General features: G+C 35.2%; 1 protein-coding gene across 1 annotated transcript; it reads right to left on the bottom strand.

Moving 5' to 3' along the window:
* Nucleotides 1–705: 705 nt before the first annotated feature.
* LOC110613013 (pleiotropic drug resistance protein 1) lies at nucleotides 706–7,856 on the bottom strand. Its single transcript, XM_021753914.2, has 24 exons — nucleotides 7,334–7,856; nucleotides 7,066–7,186; nucleotides 6,892–6,980; nucleotides 6,694–6,778; nucleotides 6,451–6,610; nucleotides 6,282–6,358; nucleotides 6,127–6,180; nucleotides 5,945–6,035; nucleotides 5,536–5,837; nucleotides 5,169–5,450; nucleotides 4,761–5,077; nucleotides 4,489–4,649; nucleotides 4,289–4,392; nucleotides 4,045–4,201; nucleotides 3,887–3,967; nucleotides 3,682–3,800; nucleotides 3,235–3,567; nucleotides 2,616–2,906; nucleotides 2,441–2,524; nucleotides 2,224–2,357; nucleotides 1,862–2,089; nucleotides 1,591–1,762; nucleotides 1,249–1,503; nucleotides 706–1,151 (listed from the first exon to the last, which is right to left on the bottom strand). Exons 1-24 carry the CDS (start codon nucleotides 7,657–7,659, stop codon nucleotides 894–896), a joined length of 4,281 nt encoding a protein of 1,426 aa, XP_021609606.1. The 5' UTR covers nucleotides 7,660–7,856; the 3' UTR covers nucleotides 706–893.
* Between the last annotated feature and the right edge of the window lie 14,794 nt (nucleotides 7,857–22,650).

Genomic DNA, 22,650 nt, shown 5'->3' with positions numbered 1-22,650 from the left:
CATATGACTTAAAAACCCTCCTATTGATGGATGGTTCAAGACCTTTTTTTTTGTCATGTGGACACCAACATGCTATAATGCCTCTCCCCTTCGTTTGAGCCAAAACTTTCGATGGCACAATTGCAGAGTCGCTGGTGACAAGATCAGGTCTCATTATCCACAGAAAAGACCTTTTGCTGCAGTATCTTCCTTCTATGGATTTGAACCTAAAGTTTTCAGTTCGTGATCATCTGAAATGTTATAAGAAAGCAAATCATGAAGAGGGCCGACGCTGTAAACAAGTGGAAACATCGATGAAAGAACATCTCAAACATCTAGAATTTTAGAATGGGTTTGTTGATATTAGAGTAATTTAAAAATAATGTGAAGTTGATGCCAGAAATTTGGGCTGTTGATGTTCTTGGAACAATTTTGGTGTATATCAAGTTCTTGGATTTGGAGGAAAAGAATATGGTGGCATTGAGGATTACGGTGGAAATGGAGAATAAGGAGGAGGGTAATTTAGTCATTTTATTTAATTAACGGCAATTTTAACAGGACTGTAATTTGAATGGAATAAAATATTTGCTTCTGAAACTCTTTATGCATATTTATAATTTATTATATATATATATATATATATATAGGCTCAGACCCCTCACCTCTGCATTGCACTGTAAAGTGGATCATTTCACAGACAGAACTTCCATTTAAGTATGAATCCACATGGGCAAATAAATATTTTCTTGATCTATAATCAAACACATGTATTAATGAACAAAATGTACAACAGATTGACATATTGTTCTTTGATCCTTTCTCATTTTCATCATTGTAGTACATTAAACTAGCCTATAGACAAAACAAACACAAACAATGAATATAGAACCAAAAAAAAAAAAAAAGGAAAATCTCTATCTCTTCTGGAAATTAAAGGACCTAACAGAAACAGCAAAGATAAATGCAAAGAGGACTGTGAACCCAACAATCATAGCTGCTACAACTCCCAGAAAATCATGCTTGACGCCATAATAAGCTTTTACAAATTGTTCAACTGTTACACCACCTTCAATAGGATCCTTAATGTCTGCAAACTGAGATGCAATTAATCCATACAAAGTCCATGACACTGGACATACCCAGTAGAACCATCTCCACCACACAGGCATCCTCTGTTACACCCAGATCAGACAAATGGTTTAGTCCACAGGATAACTCAATCATAAAAGGACAGAAAAATTCAAAGAATTAACGGCGATCGATGCTTACAGTTCTAGGGATGATGAATCCTGAAAAAAGGTTCCATATTGCATAAAATGCTGAAGAAATTATAGAGGCAATGTGTTGATTTGGCGTGACGGCGACAGTCATCATTCCATAGTAGGTGAAATACAGTAATGTGAAGTACATGAAGAACAGATACCAAAAGAACTTAGCAGCAGTCCATTCGAAACCGATCATTGCATATGTGATGAGACCATATACAGCAGCTTGTATAAAAATGTATGGAAGCTCAATTAGGACCTGTTACAAAAGATGAGGTTTGTTAAAACAAGACTCAGGAACATTCTGCATACTAAGAAATTTCTTAAACACGTAATAACTTATTACCTGTGCATAGGCATAGGGCATAGCTGAATACATCCCTGCAGCTCTTTCCCTGTAGAAGACAGTTCTTTCAACAGCAACTACTGGCTGCACAGATGCTGCATTTTGAATCCCGATGAATAGTACTGCTGCGTACATCGAACCGAGAGAATTGAAAATGTCTTGTTGCTTTGATCTACAGTGCATAAGAAATGGGAATAAGAAGAAAATCGGAAACAAACAGTAAGTTGCAGTATGAACCGTCAAACTATTCCAGTATTAGCATATGACTTACGTTTTGGTGCCAAGATCCCAGAACATTGTCCCGAACATCAAACTTATGAACGTCGTAAACAAAAACCTTACGGCAGTATATGGCGGATTTCGCCAGTAGGACAAACGTTGCTTCCACAAGCAAGCTAGGCATTGTGTAAAAAATGACTGCGAATACTGTGTAGGGAAATAGAGGTCCTTCGAACCAGGGGCTGGAGTGCTTAATGCCTCGATAGTTGCTTTGTTTCTCCTGAAAACATGAGACATATATGAACAACAAATGTAAGAACAAATCTCACTGTATTCTTTTAGCTATCGAAAACATCAAAAGTTGTAAAATCATTTCCTCTGGTTAACCATTTAGCTTTCTGGTACAAACATTACCTGTACAGTTCTGAATTCTTGTAGATGACAGCAAAATCAACCCCCAGAGACAACTCTTGTGCAGAACTGGTAACTTCCAACATCCAGGTGGCTGGATTATAACCATCTGTAATTTTACTGACTCCGTTGATTTCCTAGATTAAAAGAATGACAACTGAGTTAGCATGAATTTAACATGAAAACAAGGTGTTCAGAGATGAGTTTTTCATGTTGTTACCTCAAAATAGTTAATTAGACGGCTAGAATGCCGACCCAATGGCCCTACATATATCTCTTCTCCTCCTCGCTTCATCAGGAATAGCTGCAACATCATAATGAATAAATCACATTCATTCTTGCTTTAAAAATACAGCACTATATTTTGAGATTATTATTTCACAGAAAATTTTTACCTCGTCAAAAGCTTCAAATATGTCGATGCTTGGTTGATGGATGGTGCACACAACAGTTCTTCCTGTGTCCACGGTGTTCCTAACTGTTCTCATCACAATTGCAGCAGCTCTTGCATCAAGCCCGGAAGTTGGCTCGTCCATGAATATTATAGAGGGGTTTGCCACTAGCTCAACTGCAATGGTTAGCCGCTTCCGCTGCTCAGTAGACAAACCATTCACACCAGGCAACCCGACTAGTGCTTGCCTCAATGGATTCAGTTCCACAAGCTCCATGACTTCATCAACAAACATCTGCATCAAAATTTTGCAACAAGGATTTAATTGCATGCAGCTGACTTATATCTTCTTCCGTTTGTTTAACGGTTTATAGACAGAAAGGATTCATTCAAGATATTGAAATCATCTTTGACCAGCATTCTGAGCAAGACAGAACAGGTTGCTTTAAACTTCATCAAATGATTAGATACAAATGCCTTTTGGACCAAGCAATGCAAAACAATTTGAATGAACTAACCCAAGATGGTAGGCAAGCCAAAGCAAACAAGGGGCAAGAGTAATGATATTCGAAGCACACAAACTTGCCTTGAACATAAAGCAGCCTTCTGATAGAGATCCTTACCTTTCTGGTTTCAGAGTCGACTTCAGGGGGTAGACGAAGCCAAGCTGAGTAGATTAAGGATTCATAAACAGTAACATGTGGAGAGTGGATGTCATTTTGCTCGCAATATCCTGAAATTCTAGCAAAAGTTTCTTGCTTCTTTGGATATCCAGAAATTTTGATGCTCCCCTCGATATATCCACCAGTTTTTCTACCAGCCAGCACATCCATCAGAGTAGTTTTACCGGCACCGCTAACACCCATTAATGCCGTGAGAACACCAGGCCTGAAAGCACCACTTACACCCTTCAATAGCACCAGTTTATCTTCAGCAATTCCCTGATTTCTCATTTCCTGTAAGTTCAATTTAACGAGATCAAGTTATGTTATTTTCTTCTGAACATGTCACCATGAAAGAACTGTCACCATGGAAGAACTGTGTGTTTCTATTTTTTCAACTTATGATACCTGCGGCATATCAACAGAGTATATAACATTATCAAAGGTAATAGAATGTGGCTCAAATGGAAGGACCATTCCTTTCTTCTTCTTATGGTTCGACTCATCAATATCACTCATCTCATTCTCTGCAGGTAATTGAATTCATTAAGATGGCAACTAATAAGAAAATATGAAATGATTTGAGCTGAACTTAAATCAATGAGTCTATTACCTGTGTTGGTAGTGTGCCTGCTTTCAAGTCTGCCACTGGTTTCAGGCTCATCAGATATAACAGCCTGAGGCTTCTCAAATGCTGCCAAATATTATTTGCAAGACATTAGAATAATCTCATTTTCAGAAAGCATGAAATGAGAAGACAATGACACTCACGGTTAAGGAAAGTGAGAGCAAGAGTGAAACATAAGTTGAATAGTAGCACGAATCCCGCCGATGCACCTACTCCTATCCAATACCAATATGCATGAGGGAAGAATCCTCGACTTTTCATTAGCAGTACTCCCAACGATTCTGTTGAGTTTGGTGGAATCTGTAAATTTTCAGATTAAATTTAGATATATCTTGGCTATTTACAGGTGAAAACACAAATAAAGAAAGGCAAGTTCAAGAATATTACATGGCTCCAGCTTTTTCCAAGAAACTCATTGACTACTATTGCATTCTGCCCATACATCATTGGTGATAACCAGTAACCCCATATCCACCATTTCTTGATCTCCTCTGTGGCACCAAACATAGGAAAAAAGCTTTACTCATTCATGTTTATTTTGAGAAAGTTTAGTCTGTTAAACACACTTATCTATTAATTATATGTACCTCGTGACAGGACGACGCCACCTAATGCAAAAAGTATAAGTAGTGCAAATGACCCAAATGTGTTAGCAACAATCATGTTCCTTCCAACTGCAGCAATAAATCGGAATAGAGCAGAGGCCATCTGGTTAACAAGGAAGAGCAGAATGTACTGCTTGAATAACCTGCAGTCAATACCATTTTGTCTCAGCTGGATCATATCAAATTGCTTTACTTGTTCTAATAAATATAGGCCTTGTTTTTTCTCTTTCTTCTCATTTTCTTTTGTTTCTCACCTTCCAACATTAGGGTCAAATCCCATGACATAATAAGTGATGAACACCCAAACAGCAACTTCCAAAAATGATATAGGAATTTTAAGAATCCATGAGGGAAGAGAATATGCCCATGAAGGATAGAATAGGAGGTCCCTTTGCTTGTAAAACACAGGAAGCTTTGCAATGGTCATAGATAGCTCTGACATTCCATTGAACATGATCATGACGACAGAAAAGAACAAGGCACCCAAATAAATTCCTCCATCAATGAGATTGTCTCGGTGCATATTAGTTCGCAGGAAGAGTGTCATCCCAATGATTGCCATAGTTGTAAGCTAGTGGCAAAAACAAAAGGAAAATTGTTAAAAACACATACAAAATTTGAAAAGGGAAACTAGGAAAATGTAAACTTATATAGATAATTACTTGGATGAGCTTGAAAATATAGACAAATGAGTTCCTCTTCATGAGTAAGTACTCTCTTGAGAAGCAAGCTTTGAGCAGTTCCACCATTCCAACACCATACTTCACAGTTGGCAAAGCAGCAGGGTGGCTCTTGGCCTTATCAAATGGTGTAGAAAGCTCTTGTCCAAGTCTTTGACCCACGTCATATGATTGAAACGCCTCAGAAAATTCCTGGACTGATATAAAACTGTAAGGTTGATCTCTATTTGCCCAGTACTGCTGCTGATCTTTCCTTGATGTCACCTGCAATGAATTCATTATTCATTAGTATCATGGAACTGCACATATAAACTTCTTAAAGAAAAGACAAAACTTTACTTATGCTTACTTCTTGCAAGAAATCAGCCACCCCTTTTCTTTCAGGACACTTGAAGCCCATATACTCAAAAAAGCCAAGCACATCTTCACGAGGACCCTGGTACACAATCTGGCCGTCTGCCAGCAGAATAATGTCATCGAATAGGTCGTAAGTCTCAGGTGCTGGCTGGAGGAGGGAAATGACAGCAGTTCCGTTAAGAATGTGGATAGATTGCTTTAATGAGTTCACTATTTGGTAAGTTGTTGAACTGTCCAAGCCAGTGGAGATCTCGTCCATAAAAAGTGCCCTTGATGGCCCAACCAGCATTTCACCTTCAATTTGAATGTTGGAGATTTCATTCAAGTCACTTTATTTGAAATTTTGAATGGAAAACTAAATCTTATTTGGCATTAAAAACAAATTGGTGGATGCTATTTACCTGTTGTAACACGCTTCCTTTGTCCTCCAGAGATACCCCTCAACATTTCATCTCCTACCAAGGTATCTGCACAGACATCTAATCCCAAAATCTGCAAATTTAAGTGAAAAAATAAGTTAAATAAATTATTAGCAGCTTCTGAAAACATTTTATGATATTATAGCACTTTGTTATTGCAATACCTTCAAAATATAATCTGTGACCAAACTAGCTTCTTGTCCTTCTGTTGCTGCAGCCTATAACACAAACAAGTATGACAAAATGAAAATCAATCTCCATGAATGCAGCTTGTTCTGGGATGGTAACTCTTTTAAAATTCTTATAAACGTATCCTTACCTTCATGAAAACATCAATATCCGGATCAGGTTTAATATTAGCTGCTTTTTCTCTTCTAGATAACTCTGCAAGCATATCTGCAAATTTCCAAAATTTTTCAATTATGTCAAACTCAGATTACGTGCGAGTCCTAAATGATGTTAGGAAAGAAAAGATCCAATAATCTAACCTTGTAGACATCCAACCCCTTGGCATCTAGCAGAAAATCCCAGAGTTTCCCTTACAGTCATTTCCCCTATATGAAGATCATGCTGACTAATATAGGCAGCTGTTCTCTGGGCAATAAATTCATTCAACCCGTGGCCATTGTAAGTCACACTACCAGAGAACTGCAAGAGAAATTCAACATCTCAAGTTAAAAATGAAAACCCAAGTTTGAACAGTTAAGAGTTGTATGAAAATATATCACCACCTTCAAATTAGGATCAAGCTTTCCAGCTAAAGCCAGCAAAAGTGTAGTCTTTCCAGAACTCGGAGGACCCAAAAGTAAAGTCATTCTGGAACATATCCATGCCGAAAATAAACCATTACAAATGTAAAAAAACAACTCTCACTGCAAAATATTCAGGATATACTAAGAAATTAACCATATCTGAGATCATGGTCTCACCTTGAGGGCTTGATGACTCCACTAATATCCTTAAGGATGGTAAATGGTTTCTTTCTACTTGGAAAGACATGAAGATTATTCAAGAAACCCTTCAAAATCGAAGAAAAAGTTAGTTTATTAGACTAGTATAAAATTATAAAAAGGCAAAAATAAACTTCTGCAAGTAGTAATTACCTCTAGTATATTAATTAAGAAGTTGAAGAAAGTAGGCAAAGCACTGGTTCCTACCAAAGCTTCTGCTTCAATATTTAGATGCTCAAATCGAACTTCAATTGTTGGGACCTCAATTCCAACCCTATATCACCAAGAAATCAGAGAGAAATATCAAGGAAAATGAGCATGAGAAGAAGAATTTGACAACCAACATAACTTTTCTTTCTTGGATAGACCCATATTTCCAGTAATTGCAAATTTTCTTAGCATGAGCCAGCAGAAATCTTACCTATCAATTCGATCTTTGAGCTTCAACAAGAATTTCTCATTATCCTCTTCAGTAACTCTCACCAATCTCTCAAGCAAACTTTTCCTTTCCTGGAATCCAAGAGAATCTATTTCAACCTCATTAGCTTCACCTTTGGATCCACTAATCAAAATACCTTTCCTCAAACGATCATAAGTAGGTAGCTTTTCAAGAACAGCCCATTTAAGAGCCTCTTCATCATCTTCTTCTCTAGAAGATCTTGAGAAAACATCTGCAGAATTATTTCTCCATATAGAAGAGCTCCTTCTTATGCTACTACTGGCTCTATAGAGGTCAGCACCATCCATGGATGAAGATGGAACAACAATCACTAGTTAACTAACAAGAATTATAGCGTAAACCCACCAAAACCCAGAATTCTTTTCAATGTTCTTCGCTGATATTGGAAGATAATGCGAGATTTTTGGAGTTGTTGAACTAGAGAAGACAGAAAAATGAAATATGGATATCATGGAGAGGCAGAAGAGAGGAGGCATTAATAAGGATTGTCCTCTAGCATTAGCTGTTACCTTTTGCAACTTTTTTTTTTAATTAAAATTGAAAAACCATGGACGCGGGACATTCACCATATAAAAATATACAATTTACTATTTAATCCTTATTCTTATATAAAAATTCACTTATTAATCTTTTAATTTTTAAAAAATATATTAAATATCTCATTAATATATTAAAAAATCATTAATTAATTTTTTATTAATTTAAAATATTAAATATTTTACTATTTAATTTTTATAATATAAAAAAATTATTAATTAATTGCTTAATTTTTTATAAATACAAATTAATTAATTTCTTCGCATTTTAAATTTTTCTTAATATTTAATAATTAAATTAATAAAAAAACTTTGTTCAAATGAGGTATTCTGGGAGCACAAACCGCGTGTAAGGGCGGGGGGGGGGGGGGGGGGAGAAGTTGTAAAGTGAAATAACAGACATTAGCAGTGACGTCATGTGAGCAAAGCAAAGCAGTGGCATCATAGCGCCATGGGTTGGCACGTTACTTTAGCTTTCCCTCCTCAATAATGCACTATTTCACCATGTGAAAAGTGTGGACGCATCTTTGATTTTTTATATAAAAATAAAAAGTGTGAATGCAATTTGCATTTTTTTAAAAAAAAGTAGACATACCTTTGATTAAAAAAACCAAAGTGTGGAAGCACCTTTGATTTAAAAAACCAAAAGTTTGGACGCACTTCATCAGCTTTATCGATTTCCAGATATTCCGACAGCACACGCCCACCCGTCTATTTCGTCGGCTTAACGAACAGATAATGTACCTGTTTTTTTTTTTCAAAAACAGATAATGTACTTGTTTACACTTTTTTTCATCAGAAATATATTATCTTCGATCATATAAGAACATAAAAAAAAATTACCACACTTATACAGTAAGTTATCGAAAAAGAAAAAAAAATAAAAAGTCGAACCTAATATCAAAAGCCGATGAATGAATTTATTTTCAATCCAAGTCTAAAAAGAATAAGGAATCGAGTAAATTTGAAACTATTACTAAAGCAGTCAATAAAATATTTTTAAGCAACTCCTTTATCTATTATTTTTTATTTACATTATTTATTCTCAAAACTGGATAACAATTGCTTTTATTTTTATATGTTTTTAATTATTAAATTTATAATATATTTGTTATTCAATTATATTACTCGGGCTAAATTTAGAATTTTAAAAAATAATTCTTAGTATTACAAAATAAATATTAAAAATTCATAATTAGATAAAATTAAGATATTTGTTAACTTGCTTGTTAAGAATTTTAGTATGTGAAAGCTAATTAATTAGATAATAATGATATCAATTTTAAAATTGTAAAAATATAAAAACAAAACTTAGTTTAATTTAAAAATAAATGATCAAGTATTTGATAAAAATAAAGGTAATAAAAAAAATAAAATTTTATAAATAACTTTGAATAAAGAAAATTACATATTCAACATTAATAATTAAATATTTTAGATATTAATATTACATAATATGTGTTTAATGCAAGTTTTGAGTTATAATCATAAGATAGGGTCACGTAGCAAAAATATAATAAATGAAAAATGCGGTTCCATCCAAAAAAAGGAGGCGGACCTGAACTACTCTCCTCTCAAAAAGTTAGCATTCGCACTTTTAATGTAATATCCCAAAAATAAAATAAAATAAAATAAAATAAAATAATAAATAAATAAAAAGAATAAGAATAAAAAAAACAAGAGAAGATAAATAAAATTTTAATTTAAAAAGCAAGTGGCTCTTAGCTAGCCACTTAAGCAAATAATTCTTTAGAAAAAAAAAAAGAGAAAAGAAAGAAAATAAGAAGAAAAGACTAGAAGAGGAAAAGAAACACCTTTCCCATTTTCTCTCCAGTTTCCCGTTTTCTCTCCTACCGTGAACCTAAGAGGAAGACCATTTTCTTTTATTATAATTATATATTAGCCAAATTACATCCCTATCAAATAAAATAGAGACATTCCACTTGATTCATAACTTGAATTTGCTTAGCGCGTATGAATGTATTTTTCCTCACGCAGGTTGTAGATCCAAGAAACAGTAGATCCAAGAAACAGTAAATAAAGATCTGCATCAACCCAGTCAGAGTTACATCATTAAGTATCTTGGGGTATATTTTGTAAATTTTATATAAGTTAATTTTGAAAATATGGCATGTACATAAAGTTTTAGAGATAAAGTTGTATATGGTTTGAATTAAATATATTTGAATATTTTAATTTTGATGTAAATATGGATGATTAGTATAAGTTTTTGTGTTGAGATGATTTATGAAGAGTTTGATCTGAGTTGAAATTGTGTTGATATTAAAAGAAGTTTGGGGGTTAAGGTTGAAGTTTATAGAAGTGTAATATTACTATTCACAGGTGTAATTAAGTCCATATTTCAGGGGAAACTCTGCCGAATTTTATTTTAAAAGAAAAAACAAAAAGGGGCCATGAATTCATGATATAAATTAAAGGAAAAAAAATAAGAGAACGGTTCAAAATGTAATATCTCCGGCTCGGTTAATTAAATAACCGGGTAGGGGGTGTTACATTTAATGTCGATCACAAATCTACAACCCTATTTCAAGATATATAATATAGAAGTCAGAATAAATTACCTTTGCGAAAGGTTCTACATAGACCATAATTGTCAGGACGGTTATCCACCTGAGCGGTAATACTGTCGGCCTACGATATCAGGTATATTTCCAAGAAGGTCATGAAAGTCCAGGTGTTAGCCAACTTTGTTGTAGAGATGACTTTGTGGGTCCTCAAAGGAGAGCATAGAGGAATGGAAGGTATGGGCAGATGGAGCTTGCAGAGTCGGCGGTTTAGGATCCTATTACAATCTCAGACAGGGATAAAGCTCCGATATGCAGCCAAACTTGCCTTTAAGGCCACCAACAATATAATTGAATATGAGACCGTAATAATGGCCTTATGAATCATCAAGAAATTAGGCATACAAAAATTTATTATTTTTAATGACTCATAATTGGTTGTTAATCAATGTCAGAGACACTTTAGAGTTCGAGAATCAAATCTTATTAGATATAAGGAGAATGCTCGATCCTTAATAGGCAGGATCAAAGATGGGCGAGGCAACTGCGAACTTTGCCAGGTGGTCAGAGGCAACAATGAAGAGACGGATCTTCTAGCCAAGACCTTATTAACAAGTTCCTCCAAGACATTTTACGATGGAAGGACCATGGTCAGTTGGGCCACAGGTGTAATACCCGGCTAGACCCCGGCATCGGAATTCCTACGTACCGGCGGAAATCTTCGTTGGAATCTGGGATTCGAGGATGTCGGAGCCTTTCAGAAGGGTAGAGCAAAGGTTTTTCAAAATGTTTTTACATGTTTTTCATGTTTTCATGGTTTTGGAATTGAGGAAAATGAGTGTTTGAAAGGAAAAAGACAAGGGGGAAATTGTCAGGTTCGGCCGCCGAAGGTGAAGTTCGGCCGCTGAACGTTGCATGGTTTTGCATGCAGTTTTGGCCGCCAAAGGAGAGGCGGTTGGCCACCTATAAAAGCCCCTTTGACCGGAAAGGGAGTGTTCTTTCACTCTCTTTTTGGTCAAAGGTAGGGTTCTTGCTCTCCTTGGATGTTTTCATGTGATTTCCTCAAATCTTGCATGTTTTTACATGTTTTGAACCTTGTTTTAGAGTTTTGAGCAAAAGAAGGCAAAGTTGAGCAACTTGGAGACTTGAGCTGTTTTCCACCACATCTCCAAGTTCGGACCATCAATCCTCTCGTTCTTCAAGAGGTAAGTATGGATCCTCACCTCCCCTTATGTTTAAAGTATGTTTTAAAGAGTTTTAGAGAGTTTTATGGTGTAGTTGTTGGTGGAGCTATGAGTTGAGCATATGTTGATCATATGCTTTTTAATGTTGATTGTGGGGTTTAAGTTAGGTGTTAGGCCCTATATGCATGAGATATGTTATATGCTAGTTGTTGAGAGTTGGTATGCATGATATGGGTGTTTTTAGATTTTTTGGAGGCTGGAAGCTTGAGTTGAGTTTGGATTCTGCCTTTATGGAGAATCCAGGTTCGGCCGCCGAACCCCTTGTGGAGGTTGTTTTGGCTGCCTAAGCTGCCCCCGAAAGATTTGGACTTTCGTCTCTGGAGAGGGGTTTCGGCAGCCGAACATGCCGCCGAAGGTTGAGACTTTCGTCTCTGGAGAGGACTTTTGGCAGCCGAAGGTGCCGCCGAAAGTGCCTGCGTTTCGTCTCTGGAGGGACTTTCGGCCGCCGAACCTGCCGCCGAAAGTGCCCTGTCCAGCCTTCCTTTGCCCATTTTTTCATGCATGCTTATGATGTTTTAGAGGGTTTTGGGGAGATGTTTAGAGATATGTTAAAGTATGTCTGGTCCTCATTTGAGTCCATCTGTGTAGGTGCGGACCCGAGGAACCAAGGAGGCCCACAGAGTTAGAGTTACAGAGACTGCTACAGCAGTTGACAGAGGTGAGTGGAACAGAACCATGTTTTTAAGTTAATGAATATTTTAGCATGATTCATGCATTATTAATGCCATGTTTATGTAGGATGTATTGCATTGCATTAGTACACACGAGATGATGCATTGCATTATTACTTGTCTATGTGGATTGGACCTAGGCGACTTCAATAGCCCATAGATCTGTCATGATTGAAAGACCAGTGTGAGCTCCTATGGGAGCCGGGCATTAAGCTTAGATAAGTCCTGTGTGAGCTCCTTTGGGGGCCGGGCACTATGAGTAGTTAGTGAAAGACCTGTGTGAGCTCCTTTTGGGGCCGGGCACCGACAGAGGGAGTTTTGAGGTCATGTCCAATCCGTGATGTGAAATGTTTGTGCTGTGATGCATTTCATGATAGCATGATTTAAATGTTTTTATTGTTCTGCTCACTGGGCTCTAGTAGCTCACCCCTCTCCCTAACCCCATGTTTTCAGGGCCTCAGAGAAATGTAATACCCGGCTAGACTCCGGTATCAGAATCCCTACCGTCCGGTGGGATCTCAGATGTCGGAAACCTCTAGAAGGATAAAATCATGTTTTCATAAAAAGTTTTAATGTATTTTATGGTTTTAAGTATGAAATAAAATGAATTTTTGCATGAAAACAACCTTGGAGGAAGACCCAGGTTCGGCCGCCGAACCTCAAGTTCGGCCGCCGAATATGCGTGCACTTTGGGAGTGCTTTAGGCCCCCGAAGGCATAAGTGAGGGAAGCCCAGGTTCGGCCGCCGAACTTGCATGCGTTGCGGAGGCACGTTCGGCCCCCGAATGTGGCCTGGCCAGCCACCTATAAAGGGGTCCCTTAGCCGAAACGGGCGAGCTTTTCTCCCCATTTTCGGCCAAGGTGAGCTCTCTGCCACCCCTCGCCAATCTTGAGTTTTTCCTTCATTTCCTTCATGATTTTTACAAGTTTTCATCTTTGTTTTGAAGATTTTTGAGCAAAGGGCAAGTTTTGGAGCTTGGAGACCAAAGAGGTGAAATCTCTCCCATCTCCAAGTCTAGGTCGTCTCTCTCTCGATCTTCAAGAGGTAAGAGCCGATCTTGAGCTCATTGTATGTTTTAAAACAAGTTTTGAGTTGATGCATGGGGTAGAAATGCATGTTTAGGTTAGTTGAGCTATGTTAGGTTTTATGTTGTGTTTATGAACAATGTAGGTTGATGTGTTGATTGCTATGTGTTTGTGTTGGGGTTTAGGTTAGTTTAAGACCCCTATATGTATATGGAAGTGTTAATGCATGTTTTGGTTGAGATGTATGCATGATTGAATGGTTTGAGAGGCAAAATGTGCTTGAGAGCCGAGTTTCTGCCACTTTGGGCGAAACCAGGTTCGGCAGCAGAAGGGACTTTCGGCCGCCGAACCTGCCTGTGAGGCAAGCCTTTCGGCTGCCGAAGCCTGCCCCCGAAAATGGACTTTCGTCTCTGGAGGGCACTTTCGGCCGCCGAAGGTGCCGCTGAACCTGCCTGACTTTCGGCTCTGGAGGGACTTTCGGCCGCCGAACCTGCCGCCGAAAGTGCCCTGTTCAGCCTTCCTTTGCATGTTTTTCTATGATTGTTTTGAGGTATTTTTGGGGAGTGTTTTAGAGTCATGTTCATGTATGTTTGGTCCCTCATTTGAGTCCACCTGTGTAGGTTCGGACCCGAGGAACCGAGGACCCCAGCAGTGAGATAGCTGCTACAGAGTCTTTAGAGCTTCATCCAGAGGTGAGTGGAACTAAACTTAATTCTTTTAAATTGAGAAATTAAATGATTTTATCGTGTTTCATGCATCATGATTATGCAATAGGATGATTGCATTAGATTCCACGAAGATGTTGCACTGCATTGCATACTTTGTTGATTGATGTGGGTGAATGTTGGATGACCCATTTAGTCCCTGAGGAAAGACCAGGACCCCATTCTACGGCCTGGCACGGAAAGGAAAGACCAGGACCCCATTCTACGGCCTGACACGGTTATGGAACTCAAAGACCAGGTGCCCAGATGAGGCCCTGGGGCAATGGTAAGTAATGTATGTTAAGACAAGAAGACCAGGACCCCATGCTACGGCCTGGCACGAATGATGCTGGGACTATTTGGTGACAAGTTCACCCAACCCTTGATGTGAATTGTCTGAGTTATGATGCATTTCATGTGAGTATGTTTGTAATATGTTTTATGGTTCGACTCACTGGGCTAGTATAGCTCATCCCATTCCCTTAACCCCAGGTTTGCAGGTACGGGTTAGACCAGGGAGTCGAGAAGAGTAATATTATCAGTGTTTGTAATAGCTAGCTGTGGACATGATGGATTGTAAAATGTAAAGTTTTATATTTGTGTAATGTAATAATAATGATGTCGAGGATTAGAGTTTGTGCTTGACCAATTCTGTATAGAAATCCCTTTTGTTACATGATCTATTTTATGTTTTATGGTGTTATGGTTCAACCAAGCTCATGCAATGATGAGATACCCCATTGGAGCATTTGATGAGGGCTCCACTGGAGGTTATGTTTATGTTATGATTATGATGCTGTACAGCTTGAACTTGGTTGATAATAAGAAAAAGTTTACAGGTTTATGTATATGTATGATCATGTATGGGATTAAACAGGTCTACAGGTTGTATGTTAGGCTTGCTACGGGTCCTGGCGGCCTTACGCCGATCTGGATCCTAGCGCCGGTAATGGTCCAGATTTTCGGGCTGTTACACCGGGCACTATGAGTAGTTAGTGAAAGACCTGTGTGAGCTCCTTTTGGGGCCGGGCACCGACAGAGGGAGTTTTGAGGTCATGTCCAATCCGTGATGTGAAATGTTTGTGCTGTGATGCATTTCATGATAGCATGATTTAAATGTTTTTATTGTTCTGCTCACTGGGCTCTAGTAGCTCACCCCTCTCCCTAACCCCATGTTTTCAGGGCCTCAGAGAAAAGTCAAGGACAGCAAGGGTAAAGGCTTATGTAATAGTATAGAGTAGTGGACATGATGTACAGTACAAAGTTAATGTAATGTATAGAAATGATGTAACAGTTAAGTTATGTACAGAGAATAGTATTATGCTTGACCCCAGTGTATGTTTATCCCTTTTGTACATGATCAGGTTTATGTTTTATGTTTATTACAGATATGGTGATGAGACTAAGCTTGGTATATGATAGTATAACCCATCTACAGCATTTGATGAGGGCTCTAGTAAGAGGGGTTTCTATTGTTATAGCCTGTATGGTACCACAGCAGGTATCACTCTCAGAGTGCATACAGCGTATGTTTAGACCAAGCTTAGGATATGAGAAAGTTTAAAAGTCTTATAAGAATGAGAAAGAAAGAAAAAAAAAACAAAAGTTTACAGTTTTATGTTTATGATGATCATGTATGGGATTTATCAGGTACACAGAGTTCACAGTAGGCTTACTACGGGTCCCGGCGGCCTTAAGCCGATCTGGATCCTAGTGCCGGTGGCGGTCTGGTTACCGGGCTGTTACAACATGCCCAAGTATCAACCTTATTTCTCAGTAAAATTTTTCAAAAAGTATTTTATGACAAGTATAAAAAAAGATACACTTAGCCCCTTTGGCAAAAATGGTGGCAACAAGACATATGAAATATATATTTTCATTATAAAATATTACAAGAAGATAAAAAAATACTTGAACAAAATTTCTATTACATCAAAAGTCACTATTACGTCAAAGTCTCTACTACATCAAAAGTTTCTATTACATTGGAATCCCTAAAATCTGTCCTATGGAGGGAGCCACTTGAAAGGCCATAAGAAGAGTTGTCTCTCCAACTATCTTCCTAGCTTTACCCTCGGAATCAATTTTGCATAGGCCAACTCTCCCTAGGGGTCACAGTGCTGTAAAGCCATTATATTCGGGCTGATTGCAGTCTGCAGCCAATACACAGAGATAAGCAGTGTGCTTATGATTTCGTGAAGATTCGCCTTCAATTACTCTTCGAAGACCATGATAATATCCTCCATATAGATTTGGGAACCCTCAAGAACAGAAAAAGAAGGATCACCACTCCTCTCTCCTATGAGAAACTATTGTGAGCGAAAAAATAAGAAAGAATGGTTCTTATACCGCGAGATAGCTGATAAAGCTTTAAATGTAGCGCAGAAATAAGGAGACCTCAAGTAAATGAAGCGATGCTCACAACTGAGATCACGCCATGTGTCGTAAATGAAAAGGCAAACAACCACATTCGAACTTAAAGAGTCGAAGACCAGCGAGAGGACCTCTGGTGTTACATAACATCTGCTCAACGAGATAGGGGCCACATGGTAGAGATTTGGCAAATGGAAAATGTTGTCCCACTTGAGGAAAGGGAGACAGGGGCACTTCAACATCCGGTTTGCCGACAAGACTCACTCTCCTTCGATGGACTGAGTCTTGGCATAAAATTACTGTTGTTAGACACGCTTCCATCTCACCTAAAATTGTGGGACTACCAACTTATTAGCTGGTGATACCCCTTATCGAGTAGTTGGCCATATTATCGCCGAATTCTTAGGAAATGTTATGTTTATCTCCATCTCCTCGCAATATAAAAGAAAAGCAATCACAGAGACAAATGTACGTTATTTCTAATACTACACAAGCTCTAAATAGTCCATTACATTCTATGTCCATTAAGAGATTGACTTGAGTATAGGAGTGGTTGCCGTGTGCACGCATCACGTCTCACGGTTCATTTCTTGCAAGTTCTAACCAATCACAACATATCTCCCTTCCAACCATATCGTTAATATAATTTTAATAGCATCCGATATAAGTACTATTTAACTCATTTGTTTCTTGCTGTGAAAAATATTTCGTGTTTTCAATATTAAGATATTTAAATTTATTACCGATTGAAAATCTTTACCAGAGAAAAAAAAAATAAAACTTAAAAGTAATTACATTAATTATTTTAATAAAATAAAATTAATAACAATAAAAAAATAAATATAAAATGATAACTGAACTGTTAATAAATTTATTAAATTAAACATTTTATTTAAGATAAATTCATTTTATTAAGAATTAATTTTTTTAATTTCCTTATATATAAAAATGGAAGAGATGGATAAAAATAAAAGAGAAATATAAAAATATGGAAGAGAAAAATAAAATTTTAACAACTTGAAAATCTATTGTAAAAGGTTGTAGTTATTTTTTCTAATTTAACAATTAAATTGAGTTATTTTATTAAAAATAATTAAAATTAGATGATCATAAATAAGATTATTCAATTTTTCTTTGCTCTTTATTATGAGAGCTTTTGACTTTCATGAATTAATTGCGGCTTAAATTCTTGCCACTCGTTATAATTCCATCACGTGGATTTTCAACTCTTTAATTACTGTATCATCAATATTGATAGAATCCCCCAATAATATATTTTTATTATTTAATTTTAATTTACAAAATAAATTGTATTGATAAATTTATATATAAAAATACTAATAAAATTTTTAAAGTGTATAAAATGATTTAATTTTTCATTTAAATAAAAAAAATATTTTTATTAATTAATTTTTTAATATTTTAAATATTAAAAAATATTTTTTGTAAAATAAATAAAGGTTAAATATTTATTTATTTTAAAACACTAATTAGTGGTTAAAGCACTAAATAATAAATATCTTTTTCAAAAAAAAAACTGAAATGTTGATTATAAATTAATCAATCAGTTCAAAAAAAAATCAATCAATTCATAATTTTTTTAAAATATGTTGGTAATTAAAATTATCATTGATGAATAATAGATTTTAATATTTTGTTATAAACATCCGTTGTATATTTTACTAATGAATTTCCCATCGATTTTACCAATAGATTATAAAAAATCAAACATTATTGTTGTTGAAAAATTTACCAGGTGAATTTCAAAATTCATTAATAATTAAAAAAATTAAAATTATTAGACAACTTCGTTTTAATCCAAAAATTAATTTATTATAAATATATTTTTATTTTATATTTAATATTATTAAAAATAAAAAATTTATTATTTATTTTTAAATATTATCATTATTAATAAATTAATTTTTATATTTTTAAAAATTTATTAAAATATTTTTATTATTTTTCTTCGTAAAGTAAATAGACTTTCTATCTATTTGGAAGTGGTTCTATCATTAATAAAAAAAAAATAAAAGAGAGAAAATAGAAGAATATGAAAATAAAAATAGAAAAGGAAAGAGAAAAATAAAATGTGAGAAGAAAAGAACAAAAAGTGAAAGAATAAAAGATGATAATGATGAGAAAAAATAAAATGTGATAAAAGTGAAGAAAATGATGAAATGAGAAATAAAATAGAAAAATAAAAAAATATATGGTAAAAAATAAAAATATAAAAAATGATAGAGAAAAAAAGAAAATAAATAAAATTATTTAAAAAATGGCATTTATAAATATATAAACACGAATTATCATTATATTTAGTAATTAAAAAAAAAAAAGCTTGTTTCACTTCAAAAATTATCAACCGTTTTGAAAGCGGTCGGCAAATCACCAACTAATTTAGGAATTGGTCGGTAATTCGTGCAAGTGAAAAAACAAAAATTTACCAAATTAAAAAAAAAATCACATTGAATTTATCTTGGTAAATTACTAAAATTATCAATAAATTTCAAATTTTATCTCTAAATTTAAGGAGCAAAATTTAGTCTCAAAATTATCAAGAATTCTTAAATTATGTTGATAATTTATTAATAAATTATTAATAAATTTTAAATAAAAAAAATTATATGCATCGTATCAATGAAAAAGAAATCTACGTCGAGTTAAGAAAAGGAGGGCTCCATCCTGTTCGATTTGCCAAAAAAGGAGGGCTCTATCCTGTTCGATTTGCCAAAAAAAATCCGAAAAAAACCGACGGTCAAAGATCTAGTTTAGAAAAGACAGAAAGAAAATGAGAGAATTTACTCTCGCCGCAAAAGTAGAGAGAGAGAGAGAGAGGATAGGAATTGGCTGTTCCAAATGTGATGTCCACCACGTTGGTGGTTGGATGATAGAGCCAGACATTGAACAAGGGGTGATGCTAAAAGCCTGTACATGATAGCCACCTATACTTATGGCAATAATGGATGAGTTAATTATTATGCAAGTGGGAAATAGGACCACTAACAATTCCCCCACTTGCAGGAGAGTTTTTTTTTTTTTTTTGAAAATGAGAATCGGGATTGGTAATTAATTAATTGCCATCCTCTCATAATTTTTACATAATGTTTTTTTTAATTATTTTAAAATTTTTATATTTTTTATATTATATTAACATATAAATTAATTATTATAATTTTATTTTATTTTTAAAATATTTAATAAAATTTAATATTTTTCAAAATAAATAATTAAAAAATTATCTTTAATATGTGTAAAAAATAAAATAAATAAAAATTATAAAACGTTAAAGTATTTCTGTATTTTTAAGTTATAAAAAGTAAAAAAAAAATATTTCTAATTATTTATTTTAAAATTATTCAACTTAATAGTGAAAAATAGTGTGAATTATCTCTCTATATATAATTCATTAGTTATATAAATAAATATGTAAAAATTTTATAATTTTTCTGCGTAAAGAAAAAAAATATATATTATATTAATAAAATTATTTTTAAAATTTAATATTTTAGTCCTTAAAATTTGATTCTATTAGAATTAGGTGTCTCTTTATAAAAAAAATATTATTAATGACAGAAGAAATAATCGAATTATTTTTTTTTAAATCCAATATTTTAATTCCTAAAATTTAATTTCATTGAATTCAAAGATTTCTTTCTCAATAATCAATCCATTTATAGTTGCCCGATTCTCACCCGACACGCCATTGTTGTTGGATGATATCCTTCTGCCATTGTTGACTGACGCTTGTTGTTCCTGTTGCCTGTCATTATCTGTGCCTCCCATTCACGTTGCTACTCCCGTTCGTTATGATGGTGAGAGCTTCTTCCAGACTTTGATGACAGCAACAAGCGACGACAATGAGACTTTACAGCTTCGACGAAGACAACAAGATGATGAGGAGTACTTCAAGAGGCAATGACAAGGGCAGCAATGATAATAAAGGTTTTTTCACAACGGCTACAATGAAGGCAGCAGAGACGACGATGAGTGTTTATTCTCGACAATGAGACGGACTTCTCCTTCGGTGGTGCCAATGATGAGGTGGACAGTGATGAGCCGGCAACAACTATGGGATAAGGGAAGAGAGAGATCAACTTAAGGGATGGGAGGGAAAAAAAAAGAGAAGAGAAAGGGCAGAAGAGAAAATAATGATAAGAGTGTTTTTAAAATTATATTTTATTTCTTTTATTAGGTTTAGATAATTAACTTAACATAATTTTTCGATCAGAAAACTTTAAATTTGAATGGAATTATAATTGAAGGATTGAAATATTGAATTTTAAAAATAGATATATAAATTTATTAATTATACTATATCTTAACTTTTTATTTTATTTTTTTTATTTTTTTATTTTTTTTTTTACTTTGCAACAAAGAATTAATGCAGATCTTAAATAACAAAGCAATAATGTCTCAAAGCATGAAATCACAAGAATACGGAATAACAAAAGATTAACAATGTAGTCCAAGTCTCTCAATCCACAATACAACTAAAACTTCACTTGATCTTCAACTAGAAAAAAGGTTTCAGCCTCTCATGGCTGAAACAAAAAAAAAAGAATAAAAATTTAGTCCATATTATCATACTGTTCTTGATGTTTATTTACATATTTTCTACCTAATTTTGTGGTTTTAATCATATTTTGTAAATATTAGCTGTAAAGAGACATTCTGGAGAAAATGCTTTTAAAACTGCCAAAAAGTGCCAAATATGGAAAGTTTCAGAAAATGAAAGTTTTTATATATGGAAAGTTCCAAATAAGGAAAGTTCTAAATAAGGAAAGTTTTCATATATGGAAAGTGACAAATAATGAAAGTTTTCATATATGGAAAGTCCAAATAAGAAAAATTTTCATATATGGAAAGTGTCAAATAAGGAAAGAGTCAGAAAGCACAGTCAGCAAACTGTCCGAAATTCGAACTGCAGAATCTTTCCTGCCTTATTTAGAACATGAAGCCAAATAAAGAAAGTTTTCAAATAAGGCAAGTTTTCAGAAAAAAAAAAGTCTTCAAATGAGGAAAGTGCAGAAGCAAAAGCAAATAAGGAAAGCTCAGTCAGAAAATTATTTGAAATTCAAATTGCAGATCTTTCTTTCCTTGTTTAAAGATGTGCACACACTGCAGCAGTCATATCTTCCTATTTAAGCAGCAAGATCTTATGAAGACACACTTGCCACTTCTGCGTTCAGCATTCAAAATTCAAACGAAGGCTCCACCTAAAAAGAAAAGACTGACAGATTCACTTTCCATTCATGCACATCAAGCCGCGCGCACCTATTTGCCTTCTGCAATACAATCCGCGCACCACTCCCTATTCAAGAAGGAGATCTCAATGCACTTGGCCTTTATTCAGTCCAGATTCAAGATTCAAAAGAGGCTCCATCTAAATAGGAAGTTTGGACAGCACATATTGCCTATTCAGAAGCAAGCCGCGCACGCCTACCTCTTCTGCAAGCTCAATCCGCGCACATCCTTCCTATTCAAGAGTGCCACACGTTCCACCTTCCTTCTGAAGACTTGGGCACGCCTCCTTCCTCTATTGGCAGCCTTGAATCACTCTTCCTTCCTTTTCAAGCACAAGGTACGCTCCTTTCCTATTCTGAAAGCAATCTGCGCGCCAACTCCCTTCTGAAACCTTGCAGTCCGATTCTTTCCTCTTCTGCAACAACTTGGGCAGCAAGTTGAGCATGGGCAGCACCTTGGGCAGCCTCTACACTAATTAGGAAGCAAGGTCAGTATCTAAACTTATTTAGGAAGCACAATCTGCGCCTCCTTCCCTTTTTGAGACCAAACTGCGAGTACCAACTTCCTTCCGCAGAGCATTCGCGCACAGCCTTTCTTCTGAAGCCGAAAAACGCGATTCTTTCCTTTTCAGACACAATTTGGGCAGCAAATACCTCTTGGACAGTAAGTATGACCTAGGGCAACACTTTTCAACTATAAAATGACACATAAGGAGTCTCCCCATACTCTTTACACTCCCCCTTGGGAGACACCTACGGGATTCACATCTCTTCTTCTACCTTTCTTCTTTTATTTTATTTTTATTTTTGTTTCAGCCATGAGAGGCTGAAATCTTTCTTTCTAATTGAAGATGAAGTGAAGCTTTAGTTGTTTTGTGGATTGAGAGACTTGATCAAACATTGTTTATCTTTTGATTGTTCAATATTGATGCAATTTCATACTTGATTTCAATA

This window comes from Manihot esculenta, chromosome 4 (genome assembly GCF_001659605.2).
Source record: "Manihot esculenta cultivar AM560-2 chromosome 4, M.esculenta_v8, whole genome shotgun sequence".
NCBI classification, from domain to species: domain Eukaryota; kingdom Viridiplantae; phylum Streptophyta; class Magnoliopsida; order Malpighiales; family Euphorbiaceae; genus Manihot; species Manihot esculenta.
The sequence above is the reverse complement of the archived record's forward strand: the minus strand, read 5'-3'. Positions and strand labels throughout refer to the sequence as shown.

What these genes read in the sequence shown, in the direction of transcription:
- LOC110613013 (XM_021753914.2), bottom strand. Translation starts at nt 7,659, where the DNA reads ATGGATGGTGCTGACCTCTATAGAGCCAGTAGTAGCATAAGAAGGAGC. An exon ending in TCTTAATTAATATACTAGAG is followed by an intron (nt 6,981 to 7,065) that starts GTAATTACTACT and finishes TCGATTTTGAAG; the next exon opens with GGTTTCTTGAATAATCTTCA. An exon ending in GTCTAATTAACTATTTTGAG is followed by an intron (nt 2,358 to 2,440) that starts GTAACAACATGA and finishes CTTTTAATCTAG; the next exon opens with GAAATCAACGGAGTCAGTAA.